Source organism: Cervus elaphus, chromosome 8 (assembly GCF_910594005.1).
Source record: "Cervus elaphus chromosome 8, mCerEla1.1, whole genome shotgun sequence".
NCBI lineage: Eukaryota > Metazoa > Chordata > Mammalia > Artiodactyla > Cervidae > Cervus > Cervus elaphus.
Genome location: NC_057822.1, coordinates 5,240,572 through 5,267,686, shown reverse-complemented (window position 1 = coordinate 5,267,686; position 27,115 = coordinate 5,240,572). Strand labels below are relative to the sequence as shown.

Sequence of the window (27,115 nt, the reverse complement as noted above, 5' to 3'; positions counted from 1 at the left end):
CAAGTCACTTATTCAATTCAATTTAGTAAATATTGTTTATTATCCACTAGCTTCTGCTTGGTATTGGGAAGTGTCTAAGGGTTAAATATCTATATATATAGTTGATCATATATAAATATGATGGAAAAAATTCAACCTGGTGTTTATCCCCAAAGAACTTTGGTTCTAACAAGAGAGTAGAACCCTTTACTCAAGTGCCTATAATTAAGACCAAATCTCTAGCCCTCTAAGAGGTTAGAAATTAAGTCCTACAAATGTGTGGGGGAGAAAGATGTCTTTGTGGGGGGTCCAGGAAGACTTCAGAGTGGAGGTGGTAGTTAAGCCAGGCCTTGAAGGAAGGCTGAGCAGCTTAGATGGGGAGACACAGGAACAGCATTCTGAGAGAGGGGAACGGCATACACAGAGGTTCAGAGGCAGGAGGACATGCTGCGTGAGAGTGTCGTCCAGGTCTCGGGAGCCTCGGGGGGCTGCCCGGGGTCTGGGGCGATGAGGCGGGAAGGCCAAGCCCAGCTGCCTGTCACTGAAGAGTCCCAGCATTCTCAAAGACTTGGCTCCTCAACCACCGAGGATATTCCATCGTCATTCTTCCTTTTCTTTATGTCGAGAAATCAAAGACTTTTATAAATGGCCCATCTGGTCAGCGTGTGATAACCGATGTAGCTGACAGAATTCGGGCCAAAAGCAAGAGATTGATGTCTTGATTAACTGGGCAGCCTTATCGCCCACGCACATATGATTTCCGTTAGTCTGTGCCGGGGTTGACAATGACCCCGGGTGGGAGCACAATGGAGGGGCCAGGCCTGGGTTCTGATTTCTTCTGTGCAGCTTACCCGCTGTGTGGTTTTAGGCAAGCCTCAGTCTCCTCCTGTGTCGGATGAAAACCACCCTCCCTCCAGGCTTGGTTTAAGGATTGGTGATGTTGTTTAAATCTGTACTGCCCGATTTGGTGATCGCCAGGCACATGTAATTGTTTAAATTTAAGATTTTTAAAAATATGTGTATTTGTTTGGCTGTGTCGAATCTTTGTTGTGGCACACGAGATCTCCGTTGCGTCATGCGGGATCTTTCATTGCAGCACATGGACTCTCTAGTTGTGGCTTGTGGGCATAGCTCCGTGACAGGTGTGACCTTAGTTCCCTGACTAGGGATCAAACCTGCGTCCCCTGCATTGCAAGGCAGATTCTTAACCACTGGACCACTCGGGAAGTCCCTAAATTTCAGTTCAGTTCACTCAGTCGTGTCCGACTCTTTGTGACCCCATGGACCACAGCACGCCGGGCTTCCCTATCCATCTCCAACTCCCGGAGCTTACTCAAACTCACGTCCATCAAGTCAGTGATGCCATCTGACCATCTCATCCTCTGTTGTCCCCTTCAATCTTTCCCAGCATCAGGGTCTTTTCTAATGAGTCAGTTCTTCGCATCAGGTGGCCAAATTTAGGTGGCCCTAAATTTAAGACATAATTAAAGCAAATCAAAGTTTCTCAGTGACACCAGTACATTCCAGGTACTCGCTTGTGGCAGGAAGGAATCACGGTTGCCACTTTGGAAGCCCCAGTCAGTGGAGACCTGGGAGACCCCTGGGGCCCCTGATGGAGGCAGACAGGATTGCGCCTCTTGCCACGCTGCCATCTCCACCTTCTCCTTGGCACTGGGGAGGTCTCACCCTCCCTTGCCCGACTTTGCGCGTCATGCTGGAAAGTTCGTGACTTGGCTCCATCCAGCCCACCCTTCCCCACTCAATTTCCCACCCACTCCCCTCTGCTTAGCTCCCTATTGAGCTGCTGGCCTCTGGCCCCTCCGTGTCCCGCCTCGGAGGTTCCCACTGCCCGTTGCTGGGGTGGGTGGGTGGGGGAAGGCCTCCCCTGGCAGTCCCCAGCTCCCAGTGGAGGTGCCGGCTGCCTGGGCCCCTCGAGCAGGGCGGAGATGATAGTTTGTTGTGACGGGGGCAGTGGGCAGCCTGCCCGCTCTAACGCGCCTGTATCTGGGCGCCAAGCATGCTGTTTGCACTTGGCCGGGCCTCAGGGTCTGGCCTGGTGCCCGCGAGGGCTGGCCTGCTTTGACACCCCCGGTTACCAAGGCCCGTCCTGGGCCTCTGCCTGGTCTGGAGCACCGGGAGCTCTTCATGGGCTGGGTCCTGGGGGCTGAGTGGGTACAAGGCCGGGCAGGCATAGGCAGGGGGCACACTCTGGAGGAGGGTCTCTCTGGGAGGGCCAGGCCTGTACGCAGCATTCACACCTGTGGGGAGGAGCTTTGGATCAGAGGTGCCAGGAAAGCTCGGAGTCACCTCCCAGCATCGTCCGCTCCCCCCGCCCTACTTCTGCCCCCTCCCTCATCAGCTGGGAGGTGGACGAACAGGCATCGCTGGTCCATGAGTGCTGCAGACAGGGGGGCCCCCCGGCAGGAGGTGAAACCTGTCTGAGATCCACGGCCAGTCTGGAGGGATCCGGTCTTCGACTGAGCAGCGTGCATTCTTTTCTCCCGCTCTGTCCCTCCCCATGGAGCTGCGAGGGCAGTAACCCCTGACCCCTTTGCTGAGAAGGAGGCTTGGAATTCTAGTTCTGCCGCTTACTCCCCCTGTGATCCTGGCACGCCTCTTTGAGCCTCCTGTTCCTCCTCTGGGGAATGGGGATAATCATACCTCACTCTCAGGGCAATCATGAGGATTAGATAACTGGCCTCCTGAATGTTTCCAGAACATCCGAAGGGGACTTGACAGCTGCTGTTGCCTTTGCTCAGAGAGCTCTCCTTCCATGCACACGGGCACCAGCTCCCTTCACACATCCGTGCCGCCTTCCCCGATGACCTGTGCAGAATAGCAGCCTCCACCCAGCCGCTCCCTGGCCCCATCCCCCTGCTATAGTTTCCCTTCCAGCACTTCCAGTGTTTAACGAGTGCTCGTTTATGATGCGGCTGCTCCATAAGGGCAGAGAACATGCTTGGCTCATGGTACCTGCTCTCAGGACAATTTTTGGTTATCTTGCCTTCTTCTTCCTTCCTGGCACCTGATGGCCCCTCTTCGTTGGGCCTTTGCTGGTGCCAGGCCCTCCTTGTGCTGAGTATCACAGCTGAGCCCCGAGAAAGTCACAGGGCTCCCACCACGGCCTTGTCACCTCCGTATCAGAGATGAGGGGCGAGAGGCGCTGCAGCCAGTTACCCAAAGCCTCCCAGCTGGCACGTAGCAGAGCAGGGCCTCCGGCCAGGTTAACCCTAACCCAGAGCTCATGTTGTGCCGTCTCCTATGTTGGGTTAACAAGATCGGCGCCTTCGTCTAAGCTTGGGGCTCAGGATCCATGTTTGACAGGATCGAATGGATCAGGTTAGGGATGGCTCTCAATGTTTTGGGGGTCCCCTGTCCAGCCCTTTCTTCTCCTCCTGTGATTGGTCAGTTAAAACTGCCTCAGAATGACAGGTGCCCTTTGTCTGGGGAGCCCTGGAGCCCAAGCCGAGGCCCCAGGGGCGGGGCTGGGAGCAGAGTGGGCCAGGTCCTGGCTGTCTCTGGCTGTCCGAGGGCTGGTGGACAGGATGTTCCTCCCGCCCCGGGCAGCCGACATTCCTGGTCGGAGGTGGCAGGCAGCGGGAGATTTATCATTTCCGGTAACCCGGTAACCCAAGTCCCTGGGAGGTGAATTCTCCCCGCCAAGGACATGCACCCGCTGGCTCGCCAGCCTGTCTTGCATTTCCTCTGCTGGGCCTGTCTGCCTGGGGGCTTGGGATGGGCCAGAGGGGCCAGTTCTCAGTCCCAGGGGTTGAGACGGGAGTCTCAGGCCTTGATCAGCCCATCACAAAGACCCTGCCTGTCACCGCCTTCCCAGAGTCCTCATCTGTGTGACCTGGACCCCAGCCTCGGGGAGGGGCATCATGGGTTGTGAAGGACCCCCGTGTTAGGAGCCAGGATGCCTGGGTCCTGAGTCTGCCTCGGCCATCACCTTGCAGGGAGATTTCTTCCTCTCTTCTTCAAGGTGCCACATCCTCTCTGAGTTACCCGGCACCGCTCTCAGAACTCTATGGACATAGTCCAGCCGCTCCTTGTCACGATGCTGCCAAGGTGACGTCACCCAGCGGCAGTCTGGCACAGGTGGGGTGAGCTCCAGCCTCTCCAGCACTGGCGGGGCCTCCTTGATGGTCTTACTTTCCCTCTCTGGGCCTCGGTTTCCCCTTCTGATCAGTAAGCCTGTTGGGCTAGGTGATCCCTGACAGCCCAGGACCCAGGGCTCTGCTGGAGCCTTTTGTAGGTAGGTTTCCTTGAGCCCTTCCCTCGTGGCTCAGATGGGAAAGAGTTTGCCTTCTGTGCAGTGGACCTGGGTTTGACCCCTAGGTCAAGAAGATCCCCTGGAGAAGGAAATGGCAACCCACTCCAGTATTCTTGCCTGGAGAATCCCTTGGACAGAGGAGCCTGGCGGGCTACAGTCCATTGGGTCGCAAAAAGTCAGACACGACTGAGCCGCTTCTTTCTACTTTCTTCTTCCTTGAGCCCTGCCTCGCCTGTGAGGGAGCAGAACCGAGGTTATTCTCGCTGGGGTTCTGAGGCGCTTACTCTCTTGGCGTGTAAGGTCTTGGATGGGTAGGAGTAGGAAGAGGCAGAAAGGCAAGAAGTGACACTTAGTACCTGCTTCAATGCCTGACTCTGGACTTTAAGCTCTAGGGTTGTCCTGCCGAATCTTTGCAGCAGCCTTGTGAGGCAGCCCTTTTTATTCCTGTTTTACAGATGAGGCATCAGAAGCTCAGAGAGGTCAAGTGACTTGCTCGGGGCTGCACGGATAGGAAGTCGCCAGGCTAAAGGTCTCCAGTCATCTCTAAGTGGTGTGAGGTGGCCTATGGCCAGCACACATTTCCTAGGATAGCTTCGATTTATGAATCGAATAATACAAAAATAGTCTTGCCAGGGACTTCCCTGGCAGTCCAGTGGTTAAGACTCCGAGCTTCCACCACAGGAGATGTGGGTTCACTCCATGGCTGGGGAACTGAGATCCTACATGATGTGCAGGGGGGGGCCAAAAAAAAAAAAGTTAGTCTTTCTGAAACACCATGAACATGTCCTAGAATTTGAAAGTCAAACTACATCTCCCAGGCTGCCTCTGACTCCCGGAAGTGGCCTAAGAATCCTTTGCTAAAATGTGCTCCCTGTTTGCTTCGGAAAATATGGTCAGTGGTAATTATGGGTGTGCAGGAGTTCAGAGGAACAAGAACCACGTGGGCTGCGGCAGGCTGGAAGGGCTTGGCACTGAGCTGACGGGGGAGCTGAAGGGGCTGAGGGGGGCCTGGGGTGCGGCCGGCCAAGGCTGAGCTCACAGGCTCCAAGAAGGCTCCCCGAAGGGCCTGCAGCCCCAGCCAGTTGCCAAGAAAACCACGAGACCTCTCCTCGGACCCCCTTCCTAGCCAGCCCCTCCCATCCCCGGCCCACCAGGGTCTCTGGGGCAGCCCCGGCTCCAGGCAAGACTTGTTCAACCCGCAGACCTTTGCTCCAGCCCCTCCACCCTCAGCCCAGCCTTCCCCCAGCAACTGGGGAAAGGGCTACGGGGTGGGGCAGCCAGGCCTGCGTCCTGGCCAGTAGGGCCAGTGGGGGCCAGGCACCCTGGGATTCTCGCCGTTGGCCGCAGGAGAACTGAGATGACCCCAGCCAGCCGGCTCCCACCCCTCCTGCTTGCGGGGCCCTTGGCCCCGAGGCCCCAGCAGCTGTCAGCAGGCAAGGGTGACAGAGGAGGGCCAGAGGTGACCTCTCAGCCTGTCCCTCTCTCCCTGCTGGGCCAGGCCCAGAACTCTCACCAGCTGTTGTCAGCAGCTGCCGAGCTTTGTTCCAGAGCCAGTACTGGGCACCCCAACCCTCTCCAGGACATCTTCCCACTGTCCTCCATAGCTGATGACCCTGGGGAGGGGCTGACTGGGGGGACGCGGTCACTTCCCTGAATTTCTTTGATTTCACCAGCGACCCAAAGGAGTCAAAATAAATGCTCCTATTTTCATGGAAAAGAAAACAGTCCCAGAGAGGCCAAGGGACTTGCTCGAAGCCACACAGCTGCAGTCAGCCTCCTGGCTCCCAGCTCAGTGCTCACTTCGCTGCCTTTTGGAGTTGGCGGGCAGGGGGGTGGGGGGGTGGTGTTTTTGTGAAGGATGATAGAGACCTCAGGGTTCCTGGGCTTGATTCCCAACTTGGCTGCTTCATAATTTTAGGACCCCAGGCCAGCTCGTGAACCACTTGGAGTGGAACTCGCATTTTCTTGCTTGTAAAACAACAATAGTACCTACTGCTTGGGAGTGTTTGGCAGATTAAATGAGATAATCAATGTAAAGTTACTTAGCATAAGGCCTGGCATGGGCCAAGTGCCCAAAATGAGATCTGGCAGTATTATCACCAAAGAGTATTAGCCACCTGTGTACTCAGCACTGTGGGTGGTTCTGTCGGGGTTCCAGACACATTCCACAAATATTTATACCAGCCAATAAGTATTTATTTGGCACCTACTGTGTGCCAGGTGCTAGGAAAAAAAGAGCAGTGACAAAGCAGAAAAGATTCCCGCCCTGCTTACCTTCTCCCCCACATGGTAGGTGGGAAGACACAACTTCCTTTCAACCACAGAAGCCTCCAGGTACTTTTATACGTACTGGTGGTATTATCCATGTTCTGCAGACGAGAAAACTGCCAAAGTGCAAAAAGGGCAGACTGAGAAGATCAGTGGCTGACCAGAGGCCAAGAACCAGCCCCTCCAAGGGGCTTAGGCAGTGGCCCCTGAGGGCTTCCTGGAGGAGGAGGCACTTGTAGGGCATCCCTTGGGGCCTGAAGGCCTGGCCGAAGAGGTTGGGACCCAGCCACCACAGTCTGAGCAGCAACAATTTCAGGAAGGTCTTGCAGAGGTCACGGCCTCCTGTTCCCCAGGAATGAGGCCCAGCCAGAGCTGTAAAAATACCCCCCATGCAGCCCAGAATAGCCCCTATTGTCTTGGCTTGCACCTGGGGGAGTCCAGGAGACTCCCGAAGGGAGGCTGGTCTTGGAGGTGGGGGAGCAGGAGGAGGTCGTCAAGCACTTCCCTATATGGTGCGGGTAGTGTTTTTGCAAAGACTTTTCCACTGGCTCCTGCGGGAAGGCCTGCCTTGTGGAAAGGGTGGGGCAGCTGCCTGGACTCTTGCGTGAGCAACGTGCAGCGAAGGGGGAGCCTGGCGGGTGGGGGACTCCCGGAGAGGGCCGGGTGCCCAAGTGGAGGTGCTCCTTCGTGCCCCAGGGATATGTGTGCTTTGGCCCACGGGGGCCCTCTGCCGTGGGCGGGCCTAGCCGGGTCCCCTGTCCCGGGCCTCCTGGCACCCTCCCCTGCTCTGGCTATTTCGGGCACTGGCTGTGTTCAGGGATGGGGAGGGATGGGTAATCCTGCCCAGACCGAGGATGCTGGGGGCACTCCCTGGACCTCCGTTCCAGGCTCTCGCATCTTTGATCACTGGAGCCTCTGCCCCTGGCCTCAGCCTCAAAGGGTCAGTGGACTTGGGTGGGATGCTGGTCCCACTGTCAAGGGCAAAGAAGGGTGCCAGATAACAGATAAACCTTTACCCTCGGGAAATTCATGGTCTCAGTATCTGGAATAGTCGTGCTTTTTCTAAGCAACAGGTTTGTTTTCCCCTCCTGGGGCGCAGAATCCAAGGACTGGTCAGATTTCCTTCTTCCCACTGGCCGCTGGAAAGCTTAGAACCAAATCTGTTGTCACTTTCCCAGATGTCCAGAAATGAGCACATGCTTTCTCCCTCTTCACTCACTCCCTTCTGGGCCCTGTCTGCTGCCCCCAGGTTTTTCTTATGCATGTTGAGTTGACTTTTCTCTTGTTTACATCTTTGTAAGCTGCTTCCAGTCTTTCTGGAACAGGGTGGTGGGGGAGGTATAAACAGATAAACGATGATAATGAAGATGGTAACCCTTTGCGGGTCAGTTCCCTGACGTCTGCGCCTTCTGACTGGTTCTGACTTTGTGATTGCCTACGCGAGCTCCCCCCTCTGTGCTGGGGGGAGTCACAGTCCAGAATTTTAGAAATCCTAACATTTCAGGATCTTGATGTCATAAAATGACAAAGCCAGAAGGAACGTTTGGGATCATCTAAGCTGAAAACTTTTAAACTTATTATGAAGCAGTGACACCCTTGTTTCAGTCAGAATAATAGTGATGTGCCGCAAACCAAGTCACTTCAGTCGTGTCCGACTCTGTGACCCCGTGGACGGCAGCCCGCCAGGCTCCTGTGTCCATGGGGAGTCTCCAGGTGAGAATACTGGAGTGGGTTGCCACGGTGCGGGTTCGATCCCTGGGTTGGGAAGACCCCCTGGAGAAGGAAATGGCAACCCATTCCAATATTCTTGCTTGGGAAATCCCATGGACAGAGGAGCCTAGCAGTCTACTGTCCACGGGGTCGCAAAGAGTTGGACATGACTGAGTGACTAAGAACCTAGCACCTCCTGGGCAAAATAATAGAATTTTGATTAAATACTCTTCTATTTTTATAAATTTTATAAAATTTGTTGTTATTTTATAAATAACAAACACAGAGCCTTCACCATGTGCTAGTACCTACCGTATGTAGCATTTTGCATTCTTATTTAATTTTTGCAACAACCTTATGGAGGTAGGTACTCAATATAAATGATCATACCCATTTTACAGAGGAGGAAACAGAGGCCCAGAGAGGTGAAGTGACTTGCTAATCAGGGACTGCCCCAGACATATTATGTAGGAGGTCAGAATATAAAAATGGGAAAAGGTGGATTTGTTATGTATTGAGGTGAGTATTGTCCCTGTCCCCCACCACTGCCTCACCCAGTCTCTAAAGGGGCCCCCGAGTCTGCTGAGGACAGACTGGAAAACTGGCGATCTAGGGCTTGCTGCATCATTTGAGAAGGGAGCCTGGGGCCCAGAAAGGGAAGGGGCTTGCCTGAAACAGTGGGGTGAGCTGGAAATCCATTCTGCATCCCTCTCAGCCTGCCTGCCACCTGGAGGACCGCCAGCCCCTCCAACCTCCCCTTGCCCCCAGCAATCCCCCAACCCCATCTCTGCACCCAGTGGCTGGGCCCTCCCTTGAACGCTCAGCTCCCTTTATCTCTGGGCGTAGGAACCTGGAACCTTCTCCTCCGTCCTAGGCCGCTGGCCGTGGTCAGGTGGGCCACCCTCCTGGTCCCCTCTGAGGGATTCGTCCTCTGAGAGGGCGGCTGATGGCCGGGGCGGGCAAGGGCAGCTCCTGTTTGGGTTTTCTCGTACCCTCCAGCCCCCAGCCAGCGGTCACCTCTGCGCTTCCTTTGTTGGCACATCTTGTGGGGCCTTGGGGCTTCTCTGTCTTCAGGAACCCCCTTCTTGAAGCCCCTGTGGTGTCTTATAGCTTACATCTGAAGCCTCCCTTGGGCAGAGCTAGTTGGCAGCTAAGCTGAGGGAAAGGTGAATGTTTGGGCTGGATATTCCCAAAGGGAGTTCTGTGATAGTCCCATCAGGTCTGCATGAGAAAGGGTTCCAAATTAAGCAAGTTTGAGCAACACTCAATAGTTGTTCCCCTCCCCCCTTTCCTCATTGTGGTGTTTGGGACGTTTAGGACTTTAGGAACCAGCTAAGGTTTGTGCAGCCAGCCTTTCCCAGATGTCTTTGTCTGCACGACCTTCCCCCATAGCTATTCCTGTCCAGAATTACTGTGCACTGGGATGGACGTTAGTCATAAGGAGAGGGGCTGGGGTCCTTCAGAAGGAAGGGGCCCTTCCTCTTGCTTCCAGCTCTCTTGCCCACAGGCCTGTCTTCAACCCTGGGCTCGGCCCTGCCTGCCCGCCCCCCATCCCCCAACATGTTCCCCCTTCCAGGAAACAGATGAGGAAAGCCCTAGGGGTGGGGGAAGCCAGCCTTTCTGGCTGCAGCTGTTGGGCTCCCGTTCCAGCCTGTTTTTTCCTGTTGCCGATGCCCACGGGAGCAAGCAGGAATGGAGTCACTGTGGCCTGGCTCCCTGGCTGCCTTGCGCAAGGCCCTGCTGTGGGCCTGCTTCCCTCTGAGACCCCCCACCCATTCCCTGGGATGCTGGTCTGGGCAACGGGCAGGTCTCTCACCCGTGACCATGGGCAGCTTCTTGTTCCCCCAGAGATGGGCCTCCTGACTAGAAAGCTCTAGGCGTCAGAGAGAGTAGGAGGAGGGCTCAGGTAGAACAGAGTTCTCACTCTGGAACCAGGGGCCTGCCTTCAAAGTATTGGCTCTTTCAACTCTATGGCCATGGGCAAGTCACCTTTCTGAGCCTGTCTCTTGATTTGTAAATCGTATTCATGCATTAATTTAACAGAATTATTGAGCATCTATTGTATGCCAGGCACTTTTAGGGGCTGGGAATTCAGCAGTGAGTAAAATGGACAGAGTCCCTGCCTTCGTGGAGCTGATTGATTTTCCACTGGGAGAGACAGATGGTAAACATGTAAATGTATGTACAGTTGAGGTGGTGAGGTGCTCTGAAGCAAGGTAAAGAAAGTGACGGCCAACTATGATGGATTCTGGACCTGGGGTATAGGCAGGGTGGGTCTCTCTAAAGGTGACATTTGAGCAAAAACCAGAGGAAGAGGAGAGTGTACACCCGAGGATGGCATCCCAGGCAGGGGACATAGCAAATGCAAAGGCCCTGAGGTAGGAGGGTGCTTGGTGTGTCTGTGTCTGAGAACTGTTGAGACAAATGCGGCAGAGAGTGGGGAGGACCCAGTAAGAGGTGAGATGCAGAGATGTGCGTAAGTATACATGTGTGTGTACGTAGGTCACACAGGACCTGGTTGGCCATAATCAGGGCTTTTTCACCCCCCTAATTCTTGGGCTTCCCTGGTGACTTAGATGGTAAAGAATCTGCCCCGAGTGCAGAAGACCCAGGTTTGATCCTTTGGTTGAGACCATCCCTTGGAGAAGCAAATGCAACCCTCTCCAGTATTCTTGCCTGGGAAATCCCAAGGACAGAGGAGTCTGGTGGGCTACACAGTCTATGGAGTTGCGAAGAGTCAAACACAACTGAGTGACTAACAGTTTCACTTTCACTTTTGATGAGTTGAGAGCCGTGGAAAGGCCCAACCTCATCGGTTCAGGTTCATCGTTTATTAGTGGCATCTCATTTCATCAAAAATACGTGCAGCACTTCCCCCATGCTTCCATAGTTCTGGAACTGTGCTATGAACTTCATTCATGAAGTCCGTGGGTCGTGACCCCGGAAGGCATGGGCACTTGGTGTGGCTTTGGAGGCCCACAGATGCCCCAGTGTTCCATGGCAGCAGGGCCACCCAGGAGCCAGGGAATCTGAGGCCCGAGCCAGGCCGTGGGCAGCAGGCAGGCACGTGGACGCCACAGGCGCTGCTGGCAGCAACAGAAGCTTGGTGGATGACATTCAGCCCCTAGGGACCTTCTTGCTGGGCCACCCAGCCCGGAAACTGCTCCCGCTTGGCCACGCCCTCCGCTCTGGCCCCATCTGCCACTAGGTGAGGCAGGGACGTTGCCCGGCTCGGACTCAGGGTGTAGGAGCAGGAGGAGAGACTGGGGGCCGGGGGGACCGGGAGAATTAGGCTCCGTGAGCTGCCCCGTAACGGCGGCACACGTACAGGCACCGCTCTTTAAGTGGAAAAGCCCATTCGCAGGCTGGTCCCTCGGATCCTCTGCCGCCTGGCTCACCATGTCCCACTGCCGCAGACTTCTTCCCGGCCCCAGCCCACCTTTCTTCCGCCTGGTGCACGCTCACTGTCCCTTCTCCATCCTGCTTAGGCGCGATCACCTAAATCCAGCTGAACTGCCATTTCCCCTGGGGAACCCTCCCCAGTCTCCCCCCCACCTCCCTGCCCCAGCTTCCCCCCATCCGCCGCCAGCCTTGCTCTAAGTGGAGGGACCCTTCTCTGGGCTCTCCCCAGCCTCCTTCCTTCCTCTGCAGAGGTCTCCTCTCACTGTGTTGACATCACTCGGTTTGATGGTCTGTGTTCCACACAGCACCCTGACCATCTGCTTCCTCCTGTTATCCTCAGGGCCAGCGCCTAGTTGGTGCTCAGTAGGTAGAGGTCAGAGTGACTTGAACTGCACCTTAGGGGGCAGGTCTGATTGATGACTCTTGGTTGTTTTTTTTTGAGCAGAGGAGGAAGCTGAGGCCACCCAGCTAGAAAGTGACCAAGGTGGCCTGGAGTCGGGGGTGCCCACCCTCTGCTCCGCACCAGTCGCCTCTCTCTGAGACTCAGGCATAGCGTGTTCTTGTTCAGCTGTGGCAGCCTCAGGTCCTTTTCGGTGCCCGCCCCAGCTACTCTCCAGGGGCCTTCAAGGCAGAGCCCAGGTCAGGTCCACTTGGAAAAGGGCCAGACAGATCCAGGGCCTTCGGCCACACTTCCCAAAGCAGGTCACCTCTCCTTCCGCTTGTGTCCCCCTCAGCAGAGAACTGAGACCCGGAGGGATTGTCAACCAAGGGCAAGGTGTCCTAGGATGGGTTTCAGGGTGTGAGACTCAGTCCCCTACTTCCCTCAGGGTGAGGTGTTAGCGCCTCAGTTTTACCAGGGGAGAAATATGAAACCCAGCGATCATCCTGGCACATGCTAGCTGTGTCTTCTTGGGCAAGTCCTTGCTTTCTCTTTTTCACTTTTTTTTTGGATGTGGACCATTTTTAAAGTCTTTATTGAATTTGTTACAATATTGCTTCTGTTTTGTGTTTTGGCCTATATGACCACTAGGCATTTGGGATCTTAGCTTCCTGACCAGGGATCAAACCCTCACCCCGGCTCTGGAAGGTGGATCCTTTACCATTGGACCATCAGGGAAGTCCCCTCACTTTCTCTTTCTGAACTTTGCCTTCCTTTGTCAGATGGGCTAATTCCTAGCTCAGGCTTCTTGGGCAAGGTTGCTCATTCATTCATTGATTCACCATGCCACTCAATCACTAGGTATTAACTGAATACCTCCTCTGTGTTATCTGTTTTGAAGATGCACCAGTGATCGAGACATTCATTCACATTGACCTAGATGGTTGCCGTTTGCTAAAAGGGAAGGGTGTCAAAGAGCTTGTGCAAGGCGACATGGCGAGCTCAGGGCAGGGCTGGAATGAGAAGCCCCAGGCAGCAGCTTCCCGCTCCCCCGGCCTCTGTTGAAAGCCCTGACCGGGTGGGGGCCCTGGCTGGAATGCTGCCTTGCTAGGTTCCGGACCGCCGTGGTACAGAGGGCAGGGGTCAGAGCGAGAGGCCTGCTGGCCGCCGTGCCTCTGAGCTAGCACAGGGGCCCCGCTTTCAAACTGGGTTTCTGTTGCCTGAGCTGTGTGACTTTGGGTAAGTGACTTCACCTCTCTGAGTCTCTTTCCTTATTGCAGTGGGGGAGTCATGAATATCTTGCCTATGAGGCTGTGGGTTTGTGTGCAATAAGCCATGTATGGGCCTCCCCTCAGCTCCTGCACAGGAAGGCCCTTGATGAGCGGAGGAAAGCATCTCCTCGCTTGGCACATCGGTGTTCTTCCTGGCCACCTGGCTGGCGAACGTCCTGCTGCCCTGGGAGCCCGAGTGTGGGAAGCTGGCAGGGCTCCCGCGTGGCACGGGCAGTGCAGGCATGCCTGAGGAGGCTGCGGCCACCTCCTTTCCGGCCCGGCGCCCCTCTCAGCCTGCCAGGGGATTAAAGGCCTTTTGGCCTTTGTGTCGGGCCCTCCCGCCCCTGGCAGTTTGCACAACAAACTGCTGCCCTGACAGATTCCTTCCCTTTTGCCGTCTGCTGCCCGGGGACAGGGTACCCAGTGGCCTGGGGGTGGGGCATGGCACCTTGGCCCCTGCGTCCGGGGCCAGGGTTGTAGCAGAGTGTTGGGGGTGGGGGTGCTCGCATTCTGGGGTTCCTGGGGAGCCCGCATCATAGCAGAGTGGGGGGGAACTTGTCTGAGTTCGGGGCCCTTGCTGGAGATTCGGAGGGGCTTGGGGGACAGCATCTGCTGGTCCCTCCTCCGTAGATGGGGGAGGGGGCAGAATCTGCGCTGGCAGAAGGCAGGTGGGCAGGCGGTGGCTCGTTTGCCCCCCCGCTCCCCCCCCCCACCCACTGTCTCTGGATTTTGATGGAGTGAGCTCACTCCAGCCCAGATGCCTGGAGCCTTGCCCTAGGCGGCTACAGGCTCCCTGGGGACTGCGGTGCTCAGACCTTCCTGCCCAGCTGGGGTTGGGGTGGGGGAGTGGAAAGCTCAGCCCCAGGCCTGGACCACGGAGAGAGTGGGTGGGAGGTGGGCTGGCTGCCCAAGACCTGTGAAGAATGTCGCTGGAGAAGCCTGAAGTTCCCCCCAACCAGTCCTCCCAGAGTCAACCTCAGAACAGGCAGGCAACTTGAACCCTCAAAGCAAGCTTCCCGCTCAGCCAGGCTCTGCCCAGCTAGCCAGCCCAGGGCCCGGGCAGAGGAGCCAGACTCCTCCCTTCATCCCAGACCTGAAGGTGACCCTGCGCCTGAGCCCACGTCCCACACTCCCGTGCATCCCTGATCACCTCTCAGCTCTTCACCTCTACCCTGAACCCGCTGCATGATGCTAATTCTAGTGCTTATTGAGCACTTACTGTATACCAGGCAGCAGGCAGAGGGCCTTACCTGCTTGATCCCATTTACGCAAATGATCCTCTCTGAGCCTCAGTTTCCTCATCTGCAAAATGGAAATAACAATTGTAAGTTCACAGTCTCCTAATCAAGACCCATGAGGTCAGCCATGTTTTGGAATTCAGAAGTCTATGAACTCGAGAAAGGTAACAGAGTGATTCAGCTGGGGTGTGACTTCCTCAGTAGAGTTTGGGGCATTACCCTATACTCAAACACATGAATACTGCTGCAGCAAAACCTGTGACTATTCACTCTACGTGGAGTGAATAAGCTATTCGTAGCCTCATGTCGACTTAGGTCAGGACTTGACACCAAAAGAGCTTGCTATTAACTTATTAAAAAAGAAAAATAACCCCACTCATGGGTTTCAGAACTCCTTGGATTATCACAGATGAGGGATAAGAGCCCTGTAATGCCAGCCACCGCTCCCCATCCCCCCAACCTCAGCCCCCACCGCCGAAACCTGGGTTGCTGTGAAGATTAATTGAGGTGGTACAGGCAGTGTTTAGGACAAGGCCTGACATCAAGAAAGCCCTCAGTGGACAATAACCGTTCTGACTGTCATCTCTTTACCGTCCCCCAGCTTCCTACCGCTTTGATTTTAGTAGCACCAGAAACTCTTCTATACACGTGACCTCTGTGAGATCCTGTAATCCTCACTTAAAAACTCCTTTTTAAACCCCCCACACCTTATATCCTCTATCTGTATCAGGACCTGCCCTGGCGCCCCAAATCTCTGCCTTCGGTACCCCTCTGCCATGGCTTGACCTTTCACTCCCACACCCTTCCCAGACATCCTTGGCTCCCTCCCTTGGTTGGCATCCTCACCCAGGCCAGGAGAGGAAGGCCCAGCCTTTGTCCCCTGTCCCCCAGGGCCTTTGCGGGACTTGGACCTGGAGCTCCACGTGTGACCGCATCCTCACGGGAGGGCCTGCCTCTGGGGGTGGTTGTCTCCCCGAAGTCCTCTGCCTGTTTGATGCACCGCCTGTCTGGTCTCACCCTGCCTGTGTTTGGGGAGTGCCTGGCCTTTGGGGGATGCACCTTGCCCACACCTCCACCCCGTGAAATTGTTCCCAACCCTCCAGAATAGTCCTTGGCCGGTATGAGTCAGTTGCGCGCCCCCCTCCCCTCGCCTGCAGAGTCTGGAAAATCCCCCTCTCTGCTTGCCTCCTTCCTCTCTGCCCCAGCTCTGCCCTCTGGACCCCTCCTCTCGGGCCCCGCCATCCGGCTGCAATGCCCGCCCGTAGTGCTGGGTTCCTCTGGGAGGAAGCAGGGCTCCCTCCAGCCGGAGACAGGCTTGGGGGCAGGAAACCTGGGCTCTATTTCTGCCTGTGACCTTGGAGCTACTGGCGGCCCTCGCTGGGACCTTAAGCACCCACTGTATGCGTCCCGGCTGCTGCCGGCTCAGGCGTCCCTGGGAGCTGGTCCCGTTGGGGATGGAGGCCGGCCAACCTCTTGGCTCTGCCCGCTGCTTCTGCCCTCACGGCCAGCCTGGAGGCCCAGCTCCAGCCCCACCTCCTTTCCTGGGGAGCAGGGGCTGGGGGTAGGGTGCTCCGAGGCCCTGGGTCTAAGCCTGCCAGCCCGTGGGGGCCATTCACACCCGCTCATCCCTCTCGGGTCACTGTCAGGGTCAAGTGACACCGCAGCTAAGGAAATGCTCTGTAACTGTGAACTGCAGTGTGGCTGAGTGGTTCTGTGGGAGCGGCTCCTCGGTGACTTGGGTGGGTTCGCTCCCTCCCCAGCCTTGGCTGCAGAGGTGGTGTGGCACAGTGGTAAGGGCTTAGATGTTGGAGCCAGACCACCAGGGTTCAAATCCCAGCTCTGCCCACATTCCTGACTCTGCTTACATGTCCCCGTCTTTATGGTGGGGCTCCTTGACCCCTAACCTGGGTTAACACCTACAGCATCCTTAGAGTGCCTGGTGCGTAGGAAGTGCTCAATAAATGTTGGTTCTTTTTATTCCCCACGTAGACCCTGGACTTTCCAGGTCTGAATCGAAATTCCCTTCAATGATCAAGTCTCAGACTCTTTGGGTCTCTTTCTGGAAGCTACTTTCCGGTCTGGCGGCATCTCCCTTTCCAGATGTGAAATACAGCTGCTAAAACCTTTTGGTCTTCAGCTTTTCGCAAGTGAAGTCTCTGCTCTTGCTGACTGGTCCCTCGCTGCAGGCCCCTATCTGACCCTAAAGCCTTAGACTGTGGGGTAGGGGCTGTAAGTGGGGGCAAGCTGGCATGTGACGAGCCCATTCCCCAGGTTCCCTGGGGTGGAGGGGGGCTCCGGTCCAGGGCCCGACATGCTCTGGATTCTCCCCTCTCACTGCAGATGTGTGTTCCCAACATTTTTTCCAAGATGAATCTCGTGCTGCTATTTCCTGTCCAGTCCCAAGCCCCAGTGGCCTCTGCCTCCCTGCAAAAAGCCCTGGACCTCGCTCACCACCAGGGTTTTCCTTTCCAGACAGTGGCCTAGTATCTGTGGGGTGCCAGGAATCTCTGTGCCCCAGGTATGCCATCCACGGCCTCGTTTGCCTGGGGAGGGGGAGGGCTGGCCGTGACACAAAGAGAGCCCTCCCCAAGTGGGGAGGGTCCTGCCCCGCCAGCCTCCTCTGCCCAGAGTCAGTGCCCCTGCACCAGCCCTAGCCTCACACTCCCCTTAGATCCATCAGGGCCTGCGTAGGGCCCACCCAAGGGATAGGGAGCATTGCTCTCCACCCCGAGCCAGGAGAGGAGGGAGAATCCCTGATGCTGGACCAGGCTTGTGGTTCTTAACCAGTGTCAGAATGCCTGAGCCGGCGGGACATTAACCCTCCCACCTGGGGTGGGGAGGTGACTCAGTGTCTCTGAGGAAGAGCCCAGGAATCTATTTCTCACCAGCTCCTGGACGTTCTAAAGCGTATTCCTGGATGCAGACCTCATGGGCATGGCCCAGAAGTCCACTGGCCACCCAGGGCAGGAATGGGCACTTGACCAAAGGGAGAAGAAGGGGAGGAGGGATTTGCCCATGGATTGTGAGGGGAAGGGGCTTAAGGCCATAGCAGGGGATAGACGCGGTCAGTGTAGACCTTACACAAGGCTGGGTAGTGCTGACAAAAAAAAGATGACCAAAGGAGGGACATACACACAGACTGCCTGGGGCTGAGTGGTACCTTCAGAGCAAAGTCATGCTCAGGAAGCAGCTGGAATGAATAGGTGATGACACTTTTGTCCATTCGTTCAAGCACTTATTGAACATGGGGTGCTGAGAAGGCAGAGATGAGCTCATCACAGTCCCTGCTTTCGAGGTGTTGTCATGCCAGTGCAGGTACAGCCCTTCCACCGTGAGCCCCGGACGGTCCAGAACCCAGCCTGGGGGCAGAGGAGTCAACTACTCCTCCCAGAAGAGAGTTTCTTTTGAGTCATCTTTATTGAGGTATAAATTACATGCAATAAAACATACCCATTTTAAGTGTACAGTTCAGTAATGGAAATGAGATGTATCGATTATATACCCGGGGGACCGTTACTCCAAAAGGTTTTCTGTGTCCCTTCCCGGCCGGCCCCACCCCACCCCTGTCCCAGGCAACCACCCATCTTTCTGTCATCATAGGTTAGACTTATCCCCCGCCCCCGGAGTTTTGTAGAAGTGGAATCGTATAGTATGGCGTTTTCTCTGTCTGCTTTCTTTCGCTCAGCACAAAGTGTTTGAGATTCATCCCTGTTTCCAGGCCTGTGGGAATGTGTTCTGTTTTGTGACTGAGTAGTTAGAGGAGGTGATGGTGTTTAGCTGAGTTTCAGAGGATGGATGGGAGTTAGCCAGATAAACAAAAGGAGGAACGGCATTCCAGCAGAGGGACCAGCATGAGAAAAGGCCAGAGGCTCTAGGGACGTGGTCGGTGCGAGGGAAAGGGACTGTCTGGTTTTTTCCTTCTCCTTGGGTGTCTCTCCTTGTCTAGCCAGTGAGAGCTGGGTTTGGTTTTTACAAGGGAGCCTATTTCCTTCTGGCCGGGCTGGGCTCCCCAGATAGGGCTGAGGCCAAGACACTCGTGCCAGGCCATCTGGAACTGCGCTCTTGTGCTTGGAGACACTGCGGTTCCTTAGGCTCCGCTTGGTTTGTTTTCCTCTCCGTTATCTTGTAAAACTCCTTTGGAAATGCCTCAGTCTGGTCTAGGGGCTTCCCAGGTGGCCCAGTGGTAAAGAATCCACCTGCCAATGCAGGACATGCAGGTTCGATCCCTGGGTCAGGAAGATCCGCTGGAGAAGGGAATGGCTACCCACTCCAGTAGTCTTGCCTGGAAATTTCCATGCACAGAGAAGCCTGGCGGGCTATATAGTCCATGGGGTTGCAAAGGGTCGGACACAACTGAGAACTGAGCGTGCACACACACACAATATTGTCTAAGGGGAAAGAGGCCTTCACTGCCCACACCCACCCCTGAGAACGGCAGGGGTCACGGCCGCGGGGGCCCCTCTGCGCCAGCCTTCGGGGTGCGGGGTCCGAGCCGCCCCCGTGTTGAACCAAGCTGCAGCTTGTGCTGGGCTCAGCGCCACCCGAGGTCACGTGGAATTGACACCATGGTGACCTGCCCCCTTTCAGCCCAGCTGCTGGGCTCCACCCCCGCCCCTGGGTGCACAGATGAGCCGGTCAGTGTGGCCACGAGTGCCAGAGCTGATCTCCAACGTGGCCGGAATGTGTCCCCTGTGGCCTGGAGACTCGGAGGCCAGACTGAGGCAGACACAAGTGGCCAAGATGGCTGGGGCGGGGGCGGCGGGGGAGAGGCGCTGTTGGAGACCGCAGCTTCAGTTGACTGCCCCTCCATCTCTGCTTCTGTCTCCCATTCGTGCTGGCCCTGACGCCCCGTCACTTGCCCACACCCTTCATCTGCACCAGCCCCGGTCACCCTCTACCTGCCTGTATCTCCCAGCCCACTAATTCGTGTCCTGGATATCCCCTGCCTTCTCCCGAGGGAAGAAGAGTGGTCACTTACCAAAGCGGCTTTAAGTGTATTGTTGGGTCTTCCCTGGTGGTCCAGTGGTTAGGACTCTGTGCGTCCACTGCAGTGGGCTCAGGTTTGATCCCTGGTCGAGGAACTAAGATCCTGCAAGCCCTGCAGTGTGGCCACAAAAGAAAGAAAAAAAAAAGTATAAGTTTACTATTTGTTTATTTGAGGATTTATATTCAGTGGCTAATGAGATTTGGGGAAACTGAGTCAAAAACAGTGGTAGAGCCTCAGCCTGACTGTCTTTGCCAAACCACGTCTGACTTGACCACTGGAGGGCCATGGGGTGGGACTCTGGGTCCCCCTTTGAGAAGAGGGGCCCTGGCTTGGCAGGAATTGGAGAGTTTGACACAGTTGTTTGTGTGGTGTCCCGCAGGTGACCCATGGGCTGAGGGCGTATGATGGCTTGTCTGTGCCGGAGGATGCAGAAACAGTCACAGCCGGCCGGGCTGGCTGGAGCTACTCAGACCTTTCTGATGACGAGGACTTCCTGGCTGATGAGGCCTCCGGAGGTGAGCAGGCTGTTCTGGTGGCCGGGAGTGGAGGGGGTCAGGGTGGAGTTTGAACGCTTCCCAGTGGTCCTGAGAGAGGCCCCAAGATACTTGCCCAAGGTGGCCCCTCTAGAGATGGACTGAGAAAGACAGGGAAGCACCCTAAGTGTCCGTCAGCAGAGGACTGGGTGATGATGACCTCTCTGATGGTACATACAGGCAGCTATTTAGCCATTAAAAAAAGAATGAAATTTTGTCCTTTGTGGCGACATGGATGGACGTGGAGGGCATTGTAAGTGGAATAAGTCGGGTGGAGAAAGAGATACTGCCTGATATCACTCATATGTGGAGTCTAAAAAATACAACAAACCAGTGAATATAGCAAAAAAGAAACAGGCTCACAGGTGTAGAGAACCCACCAGTGGTTACCAGTGGGTGTGGGGAAAGGGGAGGGGCAGTATAAGGGTTGGAGAATAAAAGGTGCAAACTGTTAGATATAAAGCAATCTACAAGGATACAGTGTACCGCATGAGATATGGTCGATATCTTATAAGAACTGTAAGTGGAGTATAACCTTTAAAACTTGTGAATTATAGGAATTCCCCAGCGGTTCACTGGTTAGAACTTGGTGGTTTCACTGCCAGAACCTGGGTACAATCCCTGGTCAGGGAACTGAGATCTTGCAGCACACACCACAAACCCCCCCCCAAAAAAAATTGTGAATCACTATATTGTATACCAGTAACTGTATAATATAGTACAGCAACTATACTTCAATTTTTTAAAAAATTTAGGAAAAAAAGAAATGGGCTAAGAGCTGTGTGCATTCTGAGCCCTGGTCCCAGTGAGCCCAGGACCCTTCACTGACGCCTGTGTGACCCCGGGCTGGCGGCTGCTTCCCCTCACAGCCCAGGATAAGCTGGACTTAAGGGGAAGGTGGCGGGCAGTGCACTGTAGAGGGTGATTATGGCCCTTGAAGCCCCCCTACTCCACTTCCTCCCGTCCTCACCTAGAGGCGGGTCTGACCTGGCCCCGCCCATTCTATCCAGCCTGGACCACACCCTCTCTGATGGAGGATTTCCTAGTTTTTACAGGCGACCCTCCCTAGGTGTGGAGAGGAGACAACAGCTGTGTTTTATTTCATGTCTACCCATTTTTATTTCATGGCTACCCATTGTAGTATTCTTGGGCTTCCCCTGTGTCTCAGCTGGTAAAGAATCCGCCTGCAGTGCGGGAGACCTGGCTCTGATCCCTGGGTTGGGAAGGTCCCCTGGAGGAGGGAAAGGCTCCCCACTCCAGTGTTCTGGCCTGGAGAATTCCATGGACTGTATAGTCCATGGGGTCAAACAAAGAGTCAGACACGACTGAGCAACTTTCACTTTCACTTTTTATGCCGAGCCGCATGGCCTGTGGGATCTCACTTCCCCGCCCAGGGATCGAACCTGGGTTCCCTGCATTAGAAGCACCCAGTCTTAACCCCTGAACCACCAGGGAAGTCCCAACAGCTGTGTTTTCGTGATCCTCCCCACCATGTACTGGTTGCCCAGAGCCGCGCCTGACACCCGGTAGGTAGTCAGTGAAGATTAGTTGTTGCTGAAAAAGTCTTTCTTCTGCTTGTAGACGGTGTGGGCAGCGGCGACCTGGGCAGCGGGGACTTCCAGATGGGTAAGTATCTGGGGACAGCACACCGGCCCCCAGCCTGCCCCCTGGGGAATCCCAGCCGCAGAGGCTCCATCTCCTGGGCTGAGGGCCTTGAGGCCTCCTTGCACCTGCCATGGGGGCGGCCTCCTCCCCATTGAGTGACAGCTGTGTGCCTTGACTGGCCGGTCCCTACGAGGTTGGGGGTGTCCGGGTTCTCTGCCTGCCTGTGTTGGGAAATGCCCAGTTCCAATGGGACTGAGCGTCAGCCACTCAGCATTCAAAGCCAGGATCTCACCTCCCAGGGCAGCTCAGCCGTGGAGTCCTTCCCCAGGGCCTGCTTGGGGTGACTGATGCAGAGCAGGCAGGGAAGGGCAGACCGAGGCGCTCTGTGGCTCGGGCATCCTGACAGGCCAGAAGCCGGGCCCGGAAGGGAGCTTGCCTCATGTTGGGTCACCTGCTGGAAGGCCGGGGTTCCTGGGTTGGGGGGAAAGGGGGCTAGCTTCACAGGGGGGAAGGAATCAGGCCTCGGTCAACTGCCCACTCTGCCAACACCCCACATGCTCAGCCAGAGCAGAGGCTGGCCCAGAGCGGGGAGGCAGCTCAGAGTCTCTGTTTTCTCCCACCCTGGGATTCTGGGCAGAGAAGGGATGAGCCGGGATGAGACCCAGGGTACCGTATGGTTCCTGCTGTCTTCTCCGGGAGTGCCTGGGCACAGGGTGATCGGGACCAAGGACGGAGCTCAGCTTGGAGTTGCTGCTGGGCAGCCCCGCTGCGTCCCCAGCACTGCCCACCCTAGGGGCTGGGATGAGTCTGGGCTGGTGGGGTCGCCTCCCTTCCTCCTGCTGCCTCGGGGCCGTCCAGTGCCGGAGGGTGGGGCGTCCTCACTGGGCCAGTAGAGACCAGAGGGTTGACCCCTGGGTGGCGCGATCCTGCCTGTGACCTCCCGGCACCTGGAACTCAGACCTCGTCTGAAGCTGCTCCCCGTGTCCGTCTCTGCAGGTCTACAGCTGCTGCTAGGATCTGGGTGGGGTCGGAGTGTGGGTGTCAGATGGGCCCCAGGCACACAAGGCACCCCTAGAATGACCTGTGCTGACCTCAAGCTGCCTCCTGCCAAGCCTGCCTGCTGGGACCCTGCTCCCGTCCACCCTGTCCCTTCAGAAATGTCTAGGACCCCTCCCACAAGGCTGCTCTGAGTGGGCCTTGCTCGCCCTCCTGCTCCCCTGAGAAGCTAGGGGGGCAGGAGAGAGCAGGGGCGGGGGCAGGGTGAGCCAGAGGAGGCAGCGGGGAGGGCCCAAGGGCAGGAGCCTCTCCTATCGCGTGGGGCTCATCTACGGGAAGGTGTGGGGACATAGGCCCTCCAGGCCCCAATGTTGGCTCCAGACCGTGCCCCTGGGGCAGGTCCAGGCAGCTGGGCTGAATCTTAGCCCGAGAGGCCGCAGATAAGTCTCCTTGACTCCCAGGGTCTGTGGGCCTGCTTCGGCCTTGCCCAAGGGCAGTTCCCTCCTTCCTCCGGTAAGCGAGGGCTGTCCTGACCATAAGCTGACCCACTCCCGGACCACAGAGCATCATCTGAGATGCCTCCTCCCTCTCCTCTTCCCTCAGGCAGGATTGTGGCTCCCCTTGGCTTTGTCCCAGCCCCGTACTCCCCAAGCCCTGAATGCCAGTACCCACCCCGGACGGCCCCTGGCTCTGCCTCCCCCGGCCTTGGGAACCCGGCCCAGCTCCCCTCACCCCGTTGCTTCCCGTCTTCCGACAGCCTCTGTGTCTCTCCGGCTCTAATCCGTCCTGCGACAGTCTGTCCACGTGTCTCTTCCGCACCCTGCCTGCCCTGCCTTGGGCTTTGTCCTTCCCGCTGTCTGTGTCTGTCTCATCCGCACCTCGTCCCCTCTCCGGCTTTTCCTCCCTCTGTCTGTTGGACACGCCGTCTCCGCGTCCATGTCTCTGTCTTTCCCTCCCTCCATTCCGCCTTCGTCTCATCTTTTCTCTGCTTCTCCCCACCACGCTGCCTCTGCGTCTCTGTATGGTCGTGTCTGCGACCCCATCTCTCTGTCTGTTTCATCTCTGTTTACTGTCTCCATCTCTGTGTCTCTGTCACCTCCGCCTCTGTCTCTCCCGTTGGTCTCTCCCCCTCCTTGTGTCTCTGCCCCTTCCTCACCTCTGTTGCTCCTCTCTGCCGGCCCTGGGGACCTCCCCTGCCCGGGTACCCCCTCCCACGGCCGGTGTGATGACCAGGAGTCTCCTCTGGCCGTGGGGACGCGCTTCCCTTCTCTGCCCCGCCCGCCTCTCTCCCATCTCGTCCACTCCCTCCTTTCTCCTGGGTCCTTTTCCCCCACCCAGGCTGCCCTTTGTCCCACTGGAGACCCCACGCTCCCTCTAGAGTCTTGGGCCAGGCTCGCCCGCTGCCCCTGCCCCAGCGGGCCCCACCTGCTCCCCTGCTCCTTCCCCATCCGGGCTTAGCGGGCCGGGCCCCTGCTGTTCTCCCCTGGGGTGCCAGTGAGGCAGGGTGGGTACAACGAACCCCTCGGGGCAAAGGCCCTAGAATCTGGAGATGACTTGGATCCACCTCAGGCCTGACCGATCCCGGGCCCACCCAGGGGACCCCAAAGGACTAGCCTGGCAGTTCGGAGCCCCAGGGTGCAGGGAGGAAATTCTGTTGAGCAGGGACTGGGTATCGACAGTAAGTGGGGTGGGCGGCTCCAGGCTCTGGGGGTGGTCCCCACCCCCACCTGGGGTGCCAGGCTGCTCTGGGCCTCCCACCCCTCCAGGCTGGAACTGAGCCATCCAGATGGGGTCAGATGAGGGCCAGCGTGGAGACAGCTGGCCAGGGGAGGCCTCCCCACCCCAGGAGAGCACTCCCGCCCCGGGCCACCCCGCAGCAGCCCCCTCTGCCTGGGTGGTCGGTTCCTGGAGCAGACGCAGCCTCACCTTGTGCCCAGGCCCTCCGCTACCTGCGCCAGGGAGGGCACTCACCCCGACCTTGCCCCTGGTCTGGGAGGAGGCGGGGGCGGGGGCAGGCTGGAGGGTCCGTGCCCTTCCCAGGCCCTGGGAGAAAGGGGCTTTTGTGGAGCCCGGCCCCCTCCCACCCCCATCCCCCCCCCGACAGTGGGCACATTCCTGGGCAGAGGCCTGGCCTCCTCAGCCCGCACTGGGCCGTGGGGCGGAGGCCAGAGGCCGGGGTGGGGACTCTCAATGGGCCTCTGTGGCCGCTCACAAGAGGCCTCTGTGGCCGAGCTCACGGCCCTCACGCTCCAGCCCACGGGGCCCCGCCCGCCCGGCCCCCAGCAGCCCCGCCCAGCCCAGCCCCGTGGTCCAGCACTGCCCTCGCGGGCACCCTCCCTTGCGGGCACCCCGGCCACTCTTGCTGTCGCGTGGCTGCCATCCCCATTCCCCGGGGGCTTGCTCAGTGAGCCGCCAAGGTGGGGGGGGGCGGTCCTGGCGCAGAGTTGGGGTGCGCACCCGGGGGCCTGAGAGACAGCATGAAGGGGCAGGAGGACGGGCCCAGCTCTGCCGCCCGCCTGCGGCTCATCTGTCACTTCTCTGGGCCCCCTTCTGCCTCAGGGGCTCCGCAGTTGCGGTTCCTCCCGCCTGGAATCCTCTTCTCCCGGCCGCCCCCCCCGGCACCTCGCTCTCTGCCTCTGAGCGTCCCCTGGGAGGGGAGGCCTTGCTGGCCGCCCTTGGAGAGGAGCAGCCCTACCCTACCCCAGCGCGCCCGCTCCCCCACCCTTGTGTCCCCGCCGCCCATGGTCCAGATATTCCCCGCCCATGTGTTTTATTTCCTTTCTTCTCCCCCTCGAAAGTGATCTCCGGGGGGACAGAAATCGTCGCTTATGAAGTTCACCGCTCTATCCCCTACCCCTAAAACATGCCTAGCTTTTTCAGTTCAGTTCAGTTGCTCAGTCGTGTCCAACTCTTTGCGACCACATGGACTGCAGCACGCCAGGCCTCCCTGTCCATCACCAACTCCCAGAGCTTACTCAAACTCATATCCATCGAGCCGGTGATGCCATCCAACCATCTCATCCTCTGTCGTCCCCTTCTCCTCCTGCCTTCAATCTTTCCCAGCATCAGAGTCTTTTCAAATAAGTCAACTCTTCGCATCAGGTGGCCAAAGTATTGGCCTAGCTTATTAAAGACCTTCAATATAGATCTGATAAAGCCATGAATGCCTCTCTCAGATGGGAAGAAATAAAACCAAGTCCATTCCTTCGGTTTGTCTTAAAGACCAGAGAGAATCCAGCTAACCCTTGCTGCCCCTGGTGTGTGCCAGATGCTGTTAGAAGCATTTTCTATTCCTTATCTTATTTTATCCTCACAACAGCCCTCTGGGGTGGACACTACTCTTGTCCCTGTTTTATAGATGAGGAAACCGAGGCTCAGAGAGATTAAGTAACTTTCTTAAGGTTACAGGGCAGTTTTCAATTATTTTAATTATAAGTGGCAGTTTTGCTCAGAGACTGAGATTTTCAGCACTAAGCTATACGGCCTCTTCTAGAGTAATAGTTTGGATTATATTGCTTCTGCTACGTGCCAGACTCTCATCGAAGCACTGTGTGTGTGTGTGTGTATACACATGTATGCCTCATTTACAACTCATATTTAAGACTTCTGTTATGAACTCATGAACATGACGAGATTTAATGTGCATTAAATATATATAGCAGTTGCTCAGTAAACAGTAGTTGTAAGTGTGTGCTCACACCAATCTGCCGTGAATTTATTCAACCATCACATATTAGGCACCTCCAGTGTGCCCGGCACTGTGCAGGCACTGGGGGTACCAGGGTAAATGAGAGCTGAGGTTCCCCCCTGTCACATTTATCGTCTAGCAGTAGAGAGAAAAGTGAGAGCATCTTCTGATTCCCTAGTACTTGCTCCTTGCCCGGGGCTGCATCTTCGTACACAGGGGGATGGCCTCCTAAGCATGCTATCATTTATTCCCCGCTGCAACCCGGTGCAGTAAATGTAAGTAACGTCTGCAAAAAGGAAACAGAAGTTCAGAGAGGTGAGGTCCGTGCCTGAGATGTGGCTGACCTCAGAACCCACAATCTCTATGACGGTGCTCTGTCGGCCCTGTGTAACTGCATAGGAGCTATGCCACTTTGTGGGTAGAAGGAACTCGTGGGAGAAACCAAGAGGCTGGGGGACCCCGGAGGAGGGGTCTCTATCAGCAAGGGTTGGGAAGGGAAGGCAGTTCAGGTAGTCTTCTTGGAGGAGGTGATGGCTGAACCAAGCCCTGAAGGATGAGTAGGCACTGGCGTGAGTTGGGGGAGGGAGGAGGAGGAACATGTCACGGTCACTTTCGAGTAATTTCTGTACCAATAAAAAGCGGTGGGGCGGGGGTGGAGGGAATTCCCTGGCCACCCAGTGGTTAGGACTCAGCGCTTTCACTTCTGAGGCCCCGATCTGATCCCTAGTTTGGAAACTAATATTTCACAAGCAGTGTGGTGCAACCAAAGAAAAAAATATTTCTCTG

The 27,115-nt window shown here is 56.6% G+C and overlaps 1 protein-coding gene across 7 annotated transcripts in view; it reads left to right on the top strand.

Moving 5' to 3' along the window:
- The window catches only part of HSPG2 (heparan sulfate proteoglycan 2), a 108,173-nt gene that overhangs the window by 16,380 nt on the left and 64,678 nt on the right, over positions 1 to 27,115 (top strand). For all 7 annotated transcript variants that reach the window (XM_043909135.1, XM_043909137.1, XM_043909134.1 and 4 more), the window contains exons 2-3: positions 19,887 to 20,022; positions 21,622 to 21,666. In XM_043909135.1, the coding sequence (XP_043765070.1) occupies positions 19,887 to 20,022; positions 21,622 to 21,666 (181 nt within the window). The remainder of the gene's footprint in view (positions 1 to 19,886; positions 20,023 to 21,621; positions 21,667 to 27,115) is intronic.